Source organism: Toxorhynchites rutilus, chromosome 2 (genome assembly GCF_029784135.1).
Source record: "Toxorhynchites rutilus septentrionalis strain SRP chromosome 2, ASM2978413v1, whole genome shotgun sequence".
Taxonomy (NCBI): domain Eukaryota; kingdom Metazoa; phylum Arthropoda; class Insecta; order Diptera; family Culicidae; genus Toxorhynchites; species Toxorhynchites rutilus.
This window is the reverse complement of record NC_073745.1, coordinates 52,961,518-52,978,068: the sequence shown is the minus strand read 5'-3', so window position 1 is coordinate 52,978,068 and position 16,551 is coordinate 52,961,518. Positions and strand designations below refer to the sequence as shown.

Sequence of the window (16,551 nt, the reverse complement as noted above, 5' to 3'; positions counted from 1 at the left end):
AAACAAAAAATTTTGATCCGATTCTCTGCGATTTTTTTTACTTGGTACTTATGATGGAAGCTATACAAAATTATAACTTTCATTATCATATGACCTATTTGAAATTTCGACTGATTTTTTAAAATAACGTACCGTGAAGTACCCATATACCGCTCAGTTAACGCAATATTCAACGTTTGTGTACTCTGAAAATTAATGCTTACGCGTATATAATGTTAAATGTGCTACTTGCTTGGTATTTGTTCCACTACTGATAAACGTACGGATGAGAGCGTTGCTGTATTCAAACCAACTAAAATGATGGAAAATATTTTGCATCTTTTGGTCCTAATTCCAACCCGCAAAAACGTCATTTTCCTAATTCCGTTAATTAGTATTCCTAATTCCAATAATCAATAATTGTTATAGTATTGAATCTTTCTAAATAGTAGATTTGATAATGTTTTATGTTGTAAACAATTAAATGACTCGAAATCAATAATCGAATGGATTACAGTAGTAATATGTCGTTTATGTATCAACAACATAGTTTGTGATGAAGATGCCTTACTGGATTTTCCAATATGACCTGTATAATCAACGGCACCAGGTTCTAACGTATACAATCCACATCACCGGTAACTACCTTTGTCTGGACTTTTTTTTTGACCGTAACCAGCTAGAACCAGTTTCTTTGTAGGTATTGTGCTGTTCATCCAAATTGAACATCTGCTCTGAAAATTTCAACATATTGGCCAGTGCTTCTTTTTCGAAATACAAAATATATGGATTTCGTGAAACCAGCTCCTGATTCATTGCTTGGAAATAGCTGCACGATGCTTTGACAATACACTTGGCACCCGTTTCAATATTCCTGGATGCCGTTTAATGAACCCATTGATTCAATTACGAGCCGGTAACCTGTTTTTAAACGGATTGGAAGGAGCCGATTTTCTCACTTAATGTGCTACACTTAACAGTAATCTCTTTGTGTTCACGGGGAATCCAGCTTTTGCTTTGGCTAACATCCATTCAACTCTTCGTCTTTTTGTGGCATCGTGAACTTAACTAATAGTACTTTGTTGCCAATTTTTCAAATAATTATAGTTTTGCAAGTATACACAAACATAATTTATCAGAAGAAATAAGATAGCTAGTGTGAAAAATAGTATTTTATGTTATGTGGGTGGAATTATGCACTGACTGATATAAGTGTGATTCACATACAACATCCACGTCACGTTCACGTTCCGTCACGTCGAGTTGCGTAAATTATTCTTCCATGGAATTTCTATTGAAGCATTCACATACACCAGCAACGGCAAGTCGAAGTTCCCGTTGCCGGTGTATGTGAATGTTTGCATAAGAACTGCTTGGGAGAATAATTGACGCAACCTGACGGGACGGAACGTGAACGTGACGTGGATGTTGTATGTGAATCGCACTATAAGCGAGCTTCACGGTATTCAAAATCATTGATCTTTCTTTCAAAAAATTATTACTCAAAATTCAGATGTCTGATCAAAGTACGATGTTTGACAAACTTGTTGGAAAATCAATTATCTATTTGGAAAAAATAGATTTTAAAAGCACTGTTAAAAAATCTTACTCGTAAATTTAATTTAATATTGAAAGCTTCCATATCTCAAACATATTTTTAAATATTTTTTGTATATTTTTAATTCATCAACATGATATTAATTCTATTGAATTGGTTATACAGTGACGTCTCGATTATATCACTGGGCGTTTTTATCACTCTGATTTTATCACTGAAAATGTTTCGTTTATATCACGTTTTTCGAAACAAAAGAAATAATATGCAAATTTCAATTCGTCGTTGAGTTATTGAACAAAAAAAGAGGATTGAGCAGAAAAAATGATTTTTAGGTACTCATACCGCCTCCAGTGATCAGCCGTATTCACGTAGCCTACGATTTTTTTTTAAATTTGGGATTTTGCGCATTTCTTTTGAAATCCTCTCGTACTAATTTCATAAGCTCAGACTAGAGATGGGTAAAACGGTTCATTTCAGTGAGCGGCTCAGAGCCGTGCGCTCAATGAAAAGAGTCGGCTCATTTGAGCGGCTCGATGGCTCTTTTCAAGAAATGATTTCTTCGGATATGTAAAGAATGAAAGACATAAAAAATAAAGTTTAAAACAAAAATCTGTGCACAGAATAGTAAAAATATTACTCTACTGAAGGTTTTCTCTGATATATTTCCATCACAATAATCTTCTTTATTTTTTTTTTTAATTACAAACATTATCATTCCAATGTTATCTGATGAAAGTCTACTACATCTTTCACTGCAAACTTGTCCTGCTTTCGGAAAAACTCGCTCACATGGTACTAAAGTCACCGGAATACATAATATTTTCAAAAAAAAATGGTAGAGCCGCGGAGAGATAGATTTCCTTTCATTCCACCAAACTTAAGGGTAGCTTATTCTCAGCAAATGTGGTTCCGCTAAATATTTATCTACAATAGATATTGCAACAGCTTTTGGATCATGTGAGGATTGAAGATTGCCAACCAATGCATCAAACTCCTCCCATACAGATGACCGCGCTTCACCACCAACGATTTGTAGTAGTTTCGTAGGCGTGTATTCTATGGATGTCATTTTTAGCGTCTTTATCAACGACTAGTGTGCAAAGTTGTACTTTCTGTTATCTCCAAAACCTTGCTGCTTGAAGCGAGGATCTAGCAGTATTGGTTAGGCTACTAATACGTCTGACTCAAGATTTGTAAAACACATTACCAGCTCCGGAATCAATTTATTATAGAGCCTTTTTATAATCACTAGAACTGATTGCTCTTGATCCATATAATGTTAATCATGTCGAATTATCAGTCGGGAGAGTATAGCAGTTTTCGATAACGACACAGTTTTCTCCCCGCTTTACATCCCAAAAATTTTCAAAATGTTTGGAATGGAATGTTTTCATGATTAACTGTATTATCATGAAGTACTTGGCCATTTTGGAGTTGGATTTATCATAAATAACTGTGCCCTACTAGTCGAGCCCTTTCCTCTGATACTCATATGATGGGGTTTTCAGAAGAAATGTACTCTGCCATTTTGTAACGGCCGCCATCTTGGAACTCTGTGTCCTACTAGTGAAGTTCTTTCATAAGATACCCATATTGCTCATAAAAGAACCGTGGGTCTTTTCTGAACCATGGTTCATGTAAGAGCCGTTCATTTGAGAGCCGCGGCTCATTTTTAAAGAACCGTGGATCGTACGCTTTTTCTGACGAACCGACTCAAATGAGCGGCTCGTGAGCGCTCGCCCATCTCTAGCTCAGAATCAACAACTATGGATGATTCTGAGCAACTTTCTCTTTGATTGTTTGGCATGAGATGTACGACCTGTGCCGTTTCTCAAATTTGATCCGTGTAAGAATCAGTAGTACAGTATTTCATTTTGTCAATTGTTGAAGTTCCTTTTGAAGATAGCCGGTGATACATTTTTGTGATAGGCGAATGAACTTTATATTTATACTTTTGGAACAACAAATAGACGAGATACAAAAAGAGTTCGGGTTGAGTAGCGTACTGGAGTGGACGTGTGTTTTTGCGCTCCGTGTTTTGACCTTTTTCTGCTTCCGATTCCTGCCGTTCGAAAGTAGAGGTGGGCAAAACGGTTCACTTTAATGAACCGTTCAGTGACCAACCGTTCACTTAAGTGAACTAGTTCTTTTGAGCAGTTCACTCACTCTTTTGTACAGTGGAGGGATATGTCAAAGCAAGTATAAAAAGTTTGGGATGTTATGTGAGACTGTTCATTCATAAAATGCCGTTTTAATCATTATACGTCCGATATTGGTTAGAAATAACTTAGCACAATAGAAAATCAAACTTTGATTTTGAAATTTTGATTTTGTTTGAGTCGTTATTCATTATTTTCAGCGTAAACTAGCTGTGCTGCTTTGCTTATGATGTATTGCAATAAATGCTATAGGAAAACTGTACCCAAACCGCGAACGTCCATCTCAAAATTATCGAGCACAATATGATATAATATAAAACAAGCCTGTTTAAATCTTTCCGCTTTCAACAATTTTTTCTAAGTGAGGTAGATTTGCATATCAACTTGCTGAAATATTTATCCTGAACTCCAAAACATGAAATTAAATTTTTATTTGATAAATAATTTAACAATCCAATTTAAAACCATCGTATCCTGAAACGTTGCGTTTTTTATGAAAGCGACAATACCGACATATTATTTTTGTTTTTTCATGGGGCTATCGCTTGTTTCCATTCGTTAATTTAAGAACTATTTACCTTGCAGCACCATTCATCTATCACTCGTTCGTTTTCTTTCCTCTTATGCACCGCTTACCGTATACAGTTCGTTCTGAACTGCATACACAGTTCATTCGGCGGTCATCGCACACAGTTCGTTCTGAACTGCATACGCAATTCGTTCTGAACTGTATACACAGTTCAGTCAGCGGTCAGTTCGTTCTGAACTGTATTATCAGCTCATCGTTCACGGTACACAGTTCGTTCTGAACTGGGTATACAGTTCATATGAACTGTTGCCCAGCAAAAAAGAACGGCAGTTCGTTTACTCTTTTTGGTGAACTAGTTCTTTTGATCAGTTCATGAACGGTTTGCCCATCTCTATTCGAAAGTGTCATGACAAGTGAAACTGAAGAACATTGTTCTACTGGAAGGAAAACCAATGAAATTTGGTTGGATTCCATGTTTTATAGTGAAATAAAAATAATATGTGACTCAACAGATCGAGAGAAGCCATTTTTTCGGCTCGTATTTGTTTGTTAGTTAGAATTTTCTCTAATCGTTGTGCTCCTAATTGTCGGCACTCTCGCAATGTGCTCTTGTTCGCCACGCTCACGGTTTCACGGCTCTCTCAGTTCTCGCGCTCTTAGTTGCGTGTTGTGTTTTTATCGTCGCGTAATCGGTTTCGCGATGACTGTTTATAAATATCTATTATGGCAAAAATTATGCTTAGCTTCATGTGGTTGATTCAGAGATGCTAACGGGTATGAAGATATTCTTTGTTTTTTTTACATCGCCGTAGTGAACGTATCACATCTAAAGGAAGCGCTAACATCGCTGGACTGAGGATACGAGCTAAGCTTTATTTTTCATCCCTTTCTTAACATATTCATATGGCAGCTGTGTTCTTTTAATTCGAATTCCGATGACTGTTAACGGTTTCAGATTTAAATACAATTGTAAGCAAAATAGGAGCTCACGCTGCAGTCAATAACTTGAAGAAGTAAAAGTGACGGGCGGATATGTGTGTATGTAACATGTTCTGAGCGAGTGGCGGATTGATTCGGAGAGTGAGATTCACTTATACGCTGGTGGTTTTCCTTTTTCTCTTAACCTATTATCCTCTCTAGCGAATGCGTCTCTAATGTTCGGTTTCACTGTTGATAGGTGTAAGTTGTTTCGTTTGTATTGCAGTACAGCACAGTAATCGTTCACTAACTGGGTGTTCTTCAACTGGGCTGCTCTCAGATTGGGTGCGCGTTAACTGGGCTGCAGCAGTTTCTACAATGCAAGCTTCCATGTGAATTCATCTTGAAATGACTGACTCCGAACTCCAGGATGTGCCTCACATTATGGAGTTGTCAGAGTTCACTTTATGTTGCGTATCTAAAGTAGTTTGTGTAGATTGTGTTTAGCTTGTAAACAAATATGTGCGAGAAATTCAAAATCTATTTAATGTTACAAGTTTTCCTTCTCAGGATACCTAAAGATCTCTGCCGAGATATGAGATTTTAAGATATGAGATTCTCAAAATTTAGTTTTGTTGAGTGGTCGATAGACCGCGTTTACATCACTTACCACAGTGAATTATGATGCTTACCACTTCTCACTAACAATTATCCCTTCCTTAATAAACGCTAGGGAACCACGCTATAGAGGCGACCCTTCTGGCCTTCGGGCGGCGAATATCATACTAATATTCCATCCCTTTCTCTGGTGACTGTAAGGACGTGACCGGCGTCGCTATTGACCATTTAAAGCTCGAATCACCGAAAATTGCACAACGAGAATGATTTGCTAGTCCCAAGCGTCATTCTGTGTGTTCTTTGTGCAATTTGGTTGGTTCAGGTCAATCACGGAGAGAAACTACGAATTGTACAGTTTACCCAAGCTCAAGCTCAAGCTCAAATAGGCGTGAATTGAATCGGTGGTATGTTTAAATAAATGTGAGCTTTGACTAGTTTTTTGACGATATCCAACTTGAATATCATCATGGAAGTGACCACTTCCATGTCAAGACTTACGTGACCTTATGGCACCAGAAAGTTGGACATCAAAGATAACATTTTAAAGACACTAAAAAATGATTCACTTGCACAAAAAAAATAAAAACTAAAAAAATCGTACGTTATTTTAGAGAAATTACTTATTCGGAGAAAAAAAGTGTTGCAAAAATCATTACTGACAAAACCGAATAACTTTCATATCGTGTTCCTTATTTTACTGAAACTCTTAAACTACCATTGATAATAATTGGAAGTTTGAGTAATCTTCGATTTTTCAAAGATTCATCACTGGCAGTGTACAACTGAGGTTCTGAGGCAACATTAGAATCGCCAATCATGTTAAAATCAGAAACATTGGACGAGGTACTAAAAACGTTGAAAGATGAATTATTTTAGATTTGTTTGAATATTCGAGTCTTTGTACCATGTTTTTGATTCCATGTCAAACTTGTTTATAATTCCTGCTTGTGAGACGCGAATAGTTGTACGGGAACTCGAAGAAGAAAGAATGTGTAATCATGTGGACAAACCAACATCAGTGCATCGGACATCAGTACATTGAGGTCATCGAGATGCATTAATTACATGATTTAGATATATCAATCTGATACAAGTGGTGTGCAAGCATGATGTTTACAATATTTGCAAGTGTTATAATCCAGAAAAGGTCTGAATAAGTACCAAATAATTATAGATAGTGAACTTTATAAACCTAGAAAACATATGAATCCGTAAAAATATCCTATAAAATTACTGTGAATCATGAAAAAGACATTTTTTATATGATTGGAAACATTTTAATAGCTGATTTGACACAGGTGCGCTGAACTAGACCTTTCAAAAAAGTGGACGAATCAAGGGATTTGAATTGGAAGAAAGATCAATGGTTTTGAATACGCTCTTGTAAAAAATCAGCTGTAATGTGAATTGGTCATATGATGATGAAAATTGTGATTTTAGGTAGTCTCCATCATAAGCACAGCGAAACTTTGATATAACGTGCCCTCGACATAACGTCACTCAATATAACGTACATTTTACCTCTATATAACGTACACATTTTCAATGGACGAATTTAATGCCAGTGAAACGTTATGGGTGTAAACACATTTGAGTCATTTGAGCAACTTTGCATACTTGAAATCTCCAAAAAAATAGACTACTTTTTTAAAAGGGCCAGTTTTGTATTTAAGTTTTTACAAAAAATTCTAATTCAAAAACTATGATACCTACAAAATTTTGGTCAAAGAATGAAATGTAGCAAAATCTTCATGAAAAAACTCAAACATGAAAAAACCCAAACTTTTTTTTAAATTACGCTGAAAAAAAAATCAAAAATAATCCCTAAAAAATTACTTAACAGTAGCAGAATTTAAAGAAAAAAATGTTTTTAAGAAAAACTAATTTTAATTTTCGAAATGTTTTTTTTAAATCTATTTTTATTTGTATCTTTTTGGTGAAAGCTTGAACTATTCCCTATATTTTATTGTCAGACCAAAATTCTGTAGTTCATACTAGAGATGGGCAAACCGTTCACGAACGGTACGAAAGAACTAGTTCGCCGAAAAGAGAGAACGAGCGGTCGTTCTTTTTCAAAGAACGGTAGTTCTCCCCACGAACTGATTGCGAGCGAACGGTTTGTGAACGAACTGATTCCGTAAGAACGGTTTGCGAGTGAACTGTTTGAGAGTGAACTGTTTGTGAAAGAACTGATTGAGAGTGAACTGTATGGGAAAGAACTGATTGAGAGTGAACTGTTTGGGAACGAACTGTTTGAGAACGAAGTGTTTGCGTGCAAAACTATTTGCGAACGAACTAGTGCAGCTGAACTGATTTGCGCTGGACGGAATGGATGAAAATAACGAGAACGCTTGTAAGGAAAATAAAACGATTTGTCATTTATGAGCAAAATGCATGTAACGCAGGGTTTATTTTGTTAATGTATACTCAATTTTGGGTGAAAAATAAAACAAAATTTTGGTAGTTTTAAAAGCAAAACTATATATATAAACTAGTATTCCTTCAATTCCGCGTAACAATCATATACTTTCTGCGCTGGAGCTATTCATGGATTAGGTAAACATAAAATGTTATAGTGAGGGTATGTTGAGAAAAAAGTTTTTTGGTTGCTCTCAATTCATTGTTTGGCCTATTGCGTGTACGTGTTATCGTGATTGTTTGTATGAATGATTGTTAGTGAAAAGCGCTGCTGATTTTTTTTCCCTGAATGAACATTATAAAATATGATATTACATGGAACCTGTGTGTTGTCCAAAAAGAGAATATGAAAAATTGCACATATTTTGTGCGCATCAAATTATTACAAACACTTTTGTCGACCGATAAACATATTTTCACATACAGTTTGCGACTTTTAGTGAATAAGCTTATCTTTCCCCACTAAATTTCAAAAATAGGAATCCAATACGTACACTATCCAATCCAATGATATCAATTAATAGCTGTCTATTGATGTTGAGCAGGGCTAGTTATTTTCGAAGCTAATAAATACGATTGAATTTTATTCATACAACTCTCACTTCCACTACAGTCATTTTCGGTGGATTAATTTCAGTGTATCGGGGTGAAGTGGAAACGAAATATTCTCTACGCATACAGTAACATTGATTCTTTTGTTTCGTTCCTTTCCTCTCTCGTTCTCTTACAAGTATAAAAGCAGAAGCTTTCACTGACGATTAAAACTGCTTGAACGGGTTATATTTATTTTCATTTCGCATGTTAGAGGATGCTTGCTGCTTTCAAACGTAAGTTTTATTTTACCAAAATGGATCGTCGCGGACCGTGTTCAAAATTCTTCAATCACTTGTAAATAACATGTTTCTCTGTTATTTGGAATACATGTTTGTTACAGAAAATATAATAAAATGAAAGACGGCACAGATCGGACTATTCCTTTCTCAAGTTTTTCACCCTCTCTAAGGGTGAAAAGAGTAGTCCGATTTGAGTTGTCTTCATTTTATTATATTTCCTGTATCAAACATGTATTCCATGTTACGAAGAAGCATGTTATTTGCAAGTACGCTGGATTCTTTTTAATGCGTTTTTTGCATGATATTTTTTACGCTATTCGCTCAAAATTACGCGATTTTTTTATGCGATTTGCTTGAAATTACGCGATTTTTTTTACACGATTTGCTCGAAATTACGCGATTTTCGACTAGGTCTGCGCTTTCAGCGTGCCCACGCAGAATTGTGAGCGCACGCACAAACGCATACACAACGCCGGAAGCACGAGCACGCACATACCATTGGGTGCACAAACACGCACACACACGCGTAAACATGCACAAAAACGCGAGCGCACACAAACATACAAATGGACGCACAGGTGCGCACAAACGCACATACACGCACACAAACGTGCACACGCCCAGACGCACGCGCGGAAAGAATCGAGCACGCACGTGCACACACGCACACAAATACGCACAAATACGTGCACGCGTACGCACACACACCCACACATGCCCATGCACAAAAAACGCGCACACCTGCACACAAGCAAGAAAAAAACACGCGTAAACGCACGTACACACGCGCACACAAACACGCACAAATGCGCGCAAACACGACTACACATGCCCGCGCATAAAAAAAGCGCACACCTGCATGCAAGCAAAAAAACACGCCCAAACGCACGCGCACACACGCACACAAACACCTAAAAAACGCGCGAACATACACAAACACCCACACAAATACACGTGCACGCACACAAACAAGCACAAACACAAACATCGGGCTGTCGAATACTCGGCTATCCGGACTCGAAGCTGATCGGTATCCAGTATCCGACCAAACCACTATCCGTTTCATCACTAATTTCACACTGACAACTAGCGCCGGTAAATAATTACTCCTGCAGGCATACTACACAGCACTCACTGCACCGTTTTCATTAGTTTCAGTGAATAAGTTTCGAATGCAACAAGGAAACATTCATTTCTATACAAACGGCCAGAATACATGGATGCTTCAAATTAATTTCTAAGTGACGATTTCTAACGTCGCTTTTGTTTGCAGAATGAAAGGAATCAACGTGAAATGAAAGGAATATGTACGAAAGAGACGAGATATTTTTCTTATTGTGCGTGAAAAGAGAATAGATATATTTATAGCCTGCATGGTTCTGGTTCTGTTCTGAGAAGCGATAGACACATTATTGAGTGACGATGTGCTAATTGAAGTGAAATTGTCAGGCCCTGATGTTGAGTTCTGAATGAAAGAGTGAAAGAACGGTTCAAAAGAACTGATTCACTTAGATGAACGGTTAGTGAGTGAACCGTTCATCAAAGTGAACTGTTTTGCCCATCTCTAGTTCATACAGTGTTCGGAATCGGATTTAAAAATCGGTATTCGGTCGTCGGTTCTAGAATTGTGGACTGTATGAAAATCTTACAGTTGTAGGTGTCCACAAAGGATTACCACTGGTGGGGTCCTATCATGGATCTACAAGCTAAGTCCAGTCGAAAACAAGGCACAAAGTTTGAAAATAACACAACTGGATTGATTTTACTTATTTAAAAGCTCTACTTTTAATGTTGTCTTGTCGATTGGAAGGTTGGAATAAGACTGACTGAATGTGCATTTGTACACGCACTCGCGTGGCTCACAGATCAGCTCCAGCAATTTGTACGTTTCTGCACTCCCTATGGGTGGGGCTTATGGTTTAAGCTCATACACTCGGCGGTAGATAGAACATACAGTTTTAAAGGAAACATTTTTTGAAATGCTAAGTTTTTTATGTTTTATGTTTTATGTTAGACCTACAAAATTTTAGTCAGAGAATGAAATGTAGGATATAATTTACAATATACAATACAAAACAAACAATACAAAAATAAGAACAATTGAAAAACAATTTAAAAAAAATTAAGTTCATTTTCTAACAAAGAGGTTTTTTTAAATTCTGATTTAGTTTTTTTTTCTCTTTCCACAGCTGCAGGAACGCATACTCAACAGTGGTAATATGCTTCTGAACGATGCACACGTGATTCGTGCGGAATCCACCCCACCGAACAACTCATTGCACGCAGCATCCGCACTGTCTAGTTCTATATACAGTCGGGCACGTTCGGAGCAGCCATCGATGACACATCAGCAAACCCCATCCTCTCCGTACCACTCGCTTCCACCAACCGGTACCCTCCAGCAAAACCCATACGGAACACTGGGAAGCTCCAGCCAATTCCAATCCTTCACTCCGACCACCTCGCAGCAATCGTCCCAATACTCGGTCAACCAGCAAATACAGCGCAATAATACTAACATCTCAAACGCTAACGCTACCAGTAGCAGCAGCAGTCATCGCAGTTATCGCAATCTCAGACACGTTAACATTAACACCGCTAACAACGCTATCTATGAGCAGCAGCAACAGCAACAGCTTCAACAGCAGCAGCAGCAGTCGCTTTACGATCACCAGGTGTCTCTGCAGCAGCATTCGAATAACTTCATGAATCTCAGTAATCCCCTTCAGGGCGGGACGTCCGTCAACGGTAACGAGGACGCCAATCTACAGCACCAGCAGCAGCCGGTGTACAACAATGCTTCCGTCAGTGGTGGTGGCAGCAGCAGCCTTGGGCCATCCAATATGATCAACAATTTGGCCAATGGCCCCACTGCTGGCATGCAGCAGGCGGGATCCGTTATGCCACCACCGTCACTGCCGCCGCAGCAAGCTTGCTTGAACAATCTCAACAACAGCAGTAATCTAAACAGCAGCAACGTCGTTTCTCAGCAAACCCAGGCTCTCAACAATCAGGTCTTGCCGGGTGTTCGCGCCAACAACTACTGGGACAACTTTAGAAGGTAATCCCAGCAAAGCGGGAGCGGTATTAGAGCTGGAAATGATACATACTAGTCGATCAGCGAAGCTAAAGCAAACCATAATCCAACCATAGTTGCTTTATCCTTTTATTAGTTCTTTTCACACACGTACTTCTGTAGATGGTAGTTAGTAGGTTAGATCAACACAACGTAGATTTTAGTTCTGCACGGTTGTTTTCGTTCGGAATAGTGCATTGTTGCATTTTGTGCATTGCCGCAAATTCCTTCTCCCTCGGTCCAATTTAGTTTAGCTCGTTAAGATTTATCCACCCCTCGATGGATGATGGCGCATCCTGTTTTGAATCCACCAATGGTAAGTGTGGTTTGAGTACCCAGGTTACGAAGTTTTTGAGTGTGTCTAAATAAGCGAGTAGTGCTGATTTGATCTCGAGTGTATAATAATACTAATTGATGTGGACTTAGATTCGTGTGTTTTGTACCTTCCCCAATTTTTTTAGTTCTGTTTGGAATTGCTAATATTCTGCTTTCGGCAAACGTTTTGAAAAAGATAATAGACATACATATTAGGCTGTCAAAAAAGTCCTGCGGTATTTCCGCGAGGTGTCGTTGTAAGCGTGTAGTTCTAGTTGTATTCTTTGTATCAAGTCATACTATAGCTTGTTGGAAAGGTATTTTTGCGCGCTATAATATAGTCCATGACAGTGTTTTGTTTGGTTAAGTCGTTCGTGAGTTATAGTGTCGCAAATATGGAGCAAAATAAAGAGAAAATCCGACAGTACTACTATGACAAAGGCAAAAATGCATCTCAAGCTGCCAATAAAATTTGTGCAGTTTATGGACCCGATACAGTTTCCATTTCCACCGCACAACGATGGTTTCAACGTTTTCGTTCTGGTGTAGAGGTCGTCGAAGATGCGCCACGCTCCGGAAGGCCTGTCGTCGAAAATTGCGACAAAATCGCTGAATTAGCCGAGAAAGACCGGCATAGTAGCAGCCGTAGCATCGGCCAAGAGCTGGGGATAAGTCATCAAACCGTTATTAACCATTTGAAGAAGCTTGGATTCACAAAGAAGCTCGATGTATGGGTGCCACACACGTTGATGCAAAAAAACATCGACCCGTTTCTGAAGCGGATGGTGACTGGCGATGAAAAGTGGGTCACTTACGACAACGTGAAGCGCAAACGGTCGTGGTCGAAGCCCGCTGAAGCGGCTCAGACGGTGGCCAAGCCCTCATTAACGGCCAGGAAGGTTCTGCTGTGTGTTTGGTGGGATTGACAAGGAATAATCTATTATGAACTGCTTCCCTATGGCCAAACGCTCAATTCGGACCTGTACTGCCAACAACTGGACCGCTTGAAGGTAGCACTCATGAAGAAGAGGCCATCTTTGATAAACAGAGGCCGCATTGTCTTCCATCAGGACAACGCCAGGCCACACACTTCTTTGGTGACGCGCCAGAAGCTCCGGGAGCTCGGATGGGAGGTTCTTTTGCATCCGCCGTATAATCCGGACCATGCACCAAATGACTACCACCTGTTTTTGTCCATGGCGAACGAGCTAGGTAGTCAGAAGTTATCCACAAAAGAGGCCTGTGAAAATTGGCTATCCGAGTTTTTTCCCAATAAGGAAGCGAGCTTCTATAACAGGGGTATTATGAAGTTGGCATCTCGTTGGGAACAAATCATCGAACAAAACGGCGCATATTCGACTTAAAACAGATGATTGTAACTAATTTTATGAACAAATAAAAATTCAAAAAAAATACCGCAGGACTTTTTTGACAGCCTAATACTAGACTAAATCGGTCTTGTATTGCGCAACCAAAGGAATGTTTTCTCTCGAAGGATTTCGACACCAGAACAATAAAAAACTTATAGTAACGTAAACAAATGTGATATGTTTTCTTGTCGACATTGCGTCGCAACTAAACTTGATGATGCAGCTGCTGTCTCAGGTATTTAGAGGCGAGCGAACTGCAAAGTTTGAAGCCCCTTAAAAACAAAAGAGTGAAGTGAAGCTGTTTCAGGAATTGAAGCTACAACGCACAAAATTCACTAGGGAGTTCTAGGCGTAGGGATTGGCGTCATCGTTCCATCGAACGCTGTTGACGCTCGTATAACATCACACTGTTTTAATTTCATCGCGGAAGTCTATACCCAGTAATAGTGCAAAAATTTCCTGCAGAATCTTTGTGTACCCAAGAGTGAAACGCAGCATTCAACCTGGTCCAATGTTTCAAGAGAATTGAGTGCCACAAGGCGGTGCCTTTTCACCCACTCGCTTCCTGTTGGTAGTGAATCCCGCTTTCGATATTCCGTTATCCCACTGTGTCCTCCGTGGCTACGCAGTTGATTTTGAAATTTCGTGTTCAAGCAAGTATACGGCAGTTGCCCATTAGCACCTGCAAGGTAACATCGAGACGTTAAACAAGTGGACGACATCGGTTGGCTTCACAATCAACCCATCTAAAAGCACGATGATCCATATCTGCAGCAAAAAACGTCATCATTTCAACCGAATACCGAAGCCTAAATTACGCAACTCTGTGATCCAGAAGGTTAGCTCGACAAGGGTTCTAGGTGCTTGGATAAATCGTCGAAGGACAACAAAAACGCATGTCGCAAGGACACGAAACGACTTGCGAAAACGGTTCAACTTTATCAAAGCGTTCCGATGGTGGGGACAACGACGAACCCTTGCTACTATATGCTACTATAACCTCGAAACTTCTTTACGGAATCGAACTATTCAACCCTACGGACCTTCATGGCCTACGACCAATTTACAACAGCTTATTACGAGTATCTTTCTTTCTTTCTTTGTTTTTAAGAGGCTTTAAACTATGCAGTTCATTCGCCTCTAACGAGTATCATCTGGTGCAATCAGATCATTTCCTATTCTTTCTCTCTACACCGAATGTGGAGTTCGTAATTTCACCTCAGTCGCACTCTGGTTCGCCGTGCTTGTCGCACTCTCGAGCGTTCAAACGAAACTTCAACCTGAATGTTCGAAGAAGCAGGAAGACGTTTTTCAGAACTAACCTCCGAACAGCTTCCTTCTCCCACTATGGTTTTTAGAGTTCTATCCAGACCATGGAATGTTCCCCCGGTGCGAATAGATTGGACTATCAAGAGTATTTATAAAACGGGTCAGGCAGAAGAAATCGCTCGTACGAGCTACTTGGAACTTACTGCTCGAAAATACAGTAGCCATAAACTGATATTCACTGACGGGATGAGGTCAATTACGAACTCATTGAGGAATACAAGTGATTGGTCCGCCGCGGAAGACCGTACTCGGATGGGTTGTTTCCGGCATCATTTTCACCCACAATTTTTTTCCACGTCTGCTATATTAGTTCACCTGAAGAGTGACGATAGGTAGACGAAAGACTTTTTAAAGCGCATTTTGCAGCGATAACATTTCAGGACGTTATGTAAATTAGCATCCGATAATTTCTCCCCTTGAAGTGACGCCTCTAAGCTAATCTACTACTGGCGAAAGCGTATTCAGACCTCATAAAGGAGTATTTTCTGGAGGAACTTACAGAGAAGTTAACTGATTCTGGAGATCTAGAACCCGAGGCTCTATAATGTTATCCGCCCCTTCACTGCGTCGTAAAACGTGACAGCTTGACTAACAAATTTCATGTGCTACAGATAGTGGAGTATCCATGAACATTGGATTGATGATCAGTTTCGTCATTCAAGATGATCTGGTTTCAATGGTGTCGGATATTGAAAAGATATATCGGTAAATTCTACTTGCTCGATCGTCGGTTTATCAAGTCCTAAAGCCGATATTTTCCGTCGGAACCCCTGTGAATCTACTAGCCTACGATCTATGATTTATTTACATTGACGATCTACTAATCGGCATTGATAAAATCAACTGTGTGCTGAGTTGCTAGATTTGCTTCAGTCTGCAGGACTTCGTCTCTTGAAATGATCTCCGAACTATCCGCAAGTCCTCGAATACTTTCCACGTGACGAATAATTTACTACCTGAATTCTTCCTCTGCTCCGATAACAAATTCTCAAGGATATTGGAGGATCCCACTATCGGATGCTGCCGAATAGTTTGATCAGCTTGGACTTAATGGATCTCGTAATCGGCAGGACAAAATCTATCAACAAAACTTGTAGCGAAGTCAGAATAAGTAGGATGCACCTCTCGACAATGGACTTCAACTATTTCAGGAAAATCTTTACGAACTCCGGATTTTTCCTGGTCCTCAGTGAATTGTATCGGTTGTCAAACAATTGTTATACGAAATGCATGGATTCTGCGATGCATTGGGAAAGGCATATGGTGTGTACATCTATCTTTGTACCATAGCTAAAGATGAGTCACATCTTTATCCCAAAATCACAAGTAGTTCCGCTGTTGGACCTTACACAGCAATTCTCTTCGCACACTTATTTCAAAAAGTACATAATGCAATCACTCGGTATAGAATTGGTGACATCGACCCGACTGACCAGAGAATTTCTGACG

At 39.2% G+C, this 16,551-nt stretch overlaps 1 protein-coding gene across 2 annotated transcripts in view; it reads left to right on the top strand.

Annotated features, from left to right (window-relative positions):
* The window catches only part of LOC129767305 (uncharacterized), a 42,068-nt gene that overhangs the window by 16,965 nt on the left and 8,552 nt on the right, over positions 1-16,551 (top strand). For both annotated transcript variants that reach the window (XM_055768029.1, XM_055768028.1), the window contains one exon: positions 11,202-12,073. In XM_055768029.1, coding sequence (XP_055624004.1) covers positions 11,202-12,073 — 872 coding nt within the window. The remainder of the gene's footprint in view (positions 1-11,201; positions 12,074-16,551) is intronic.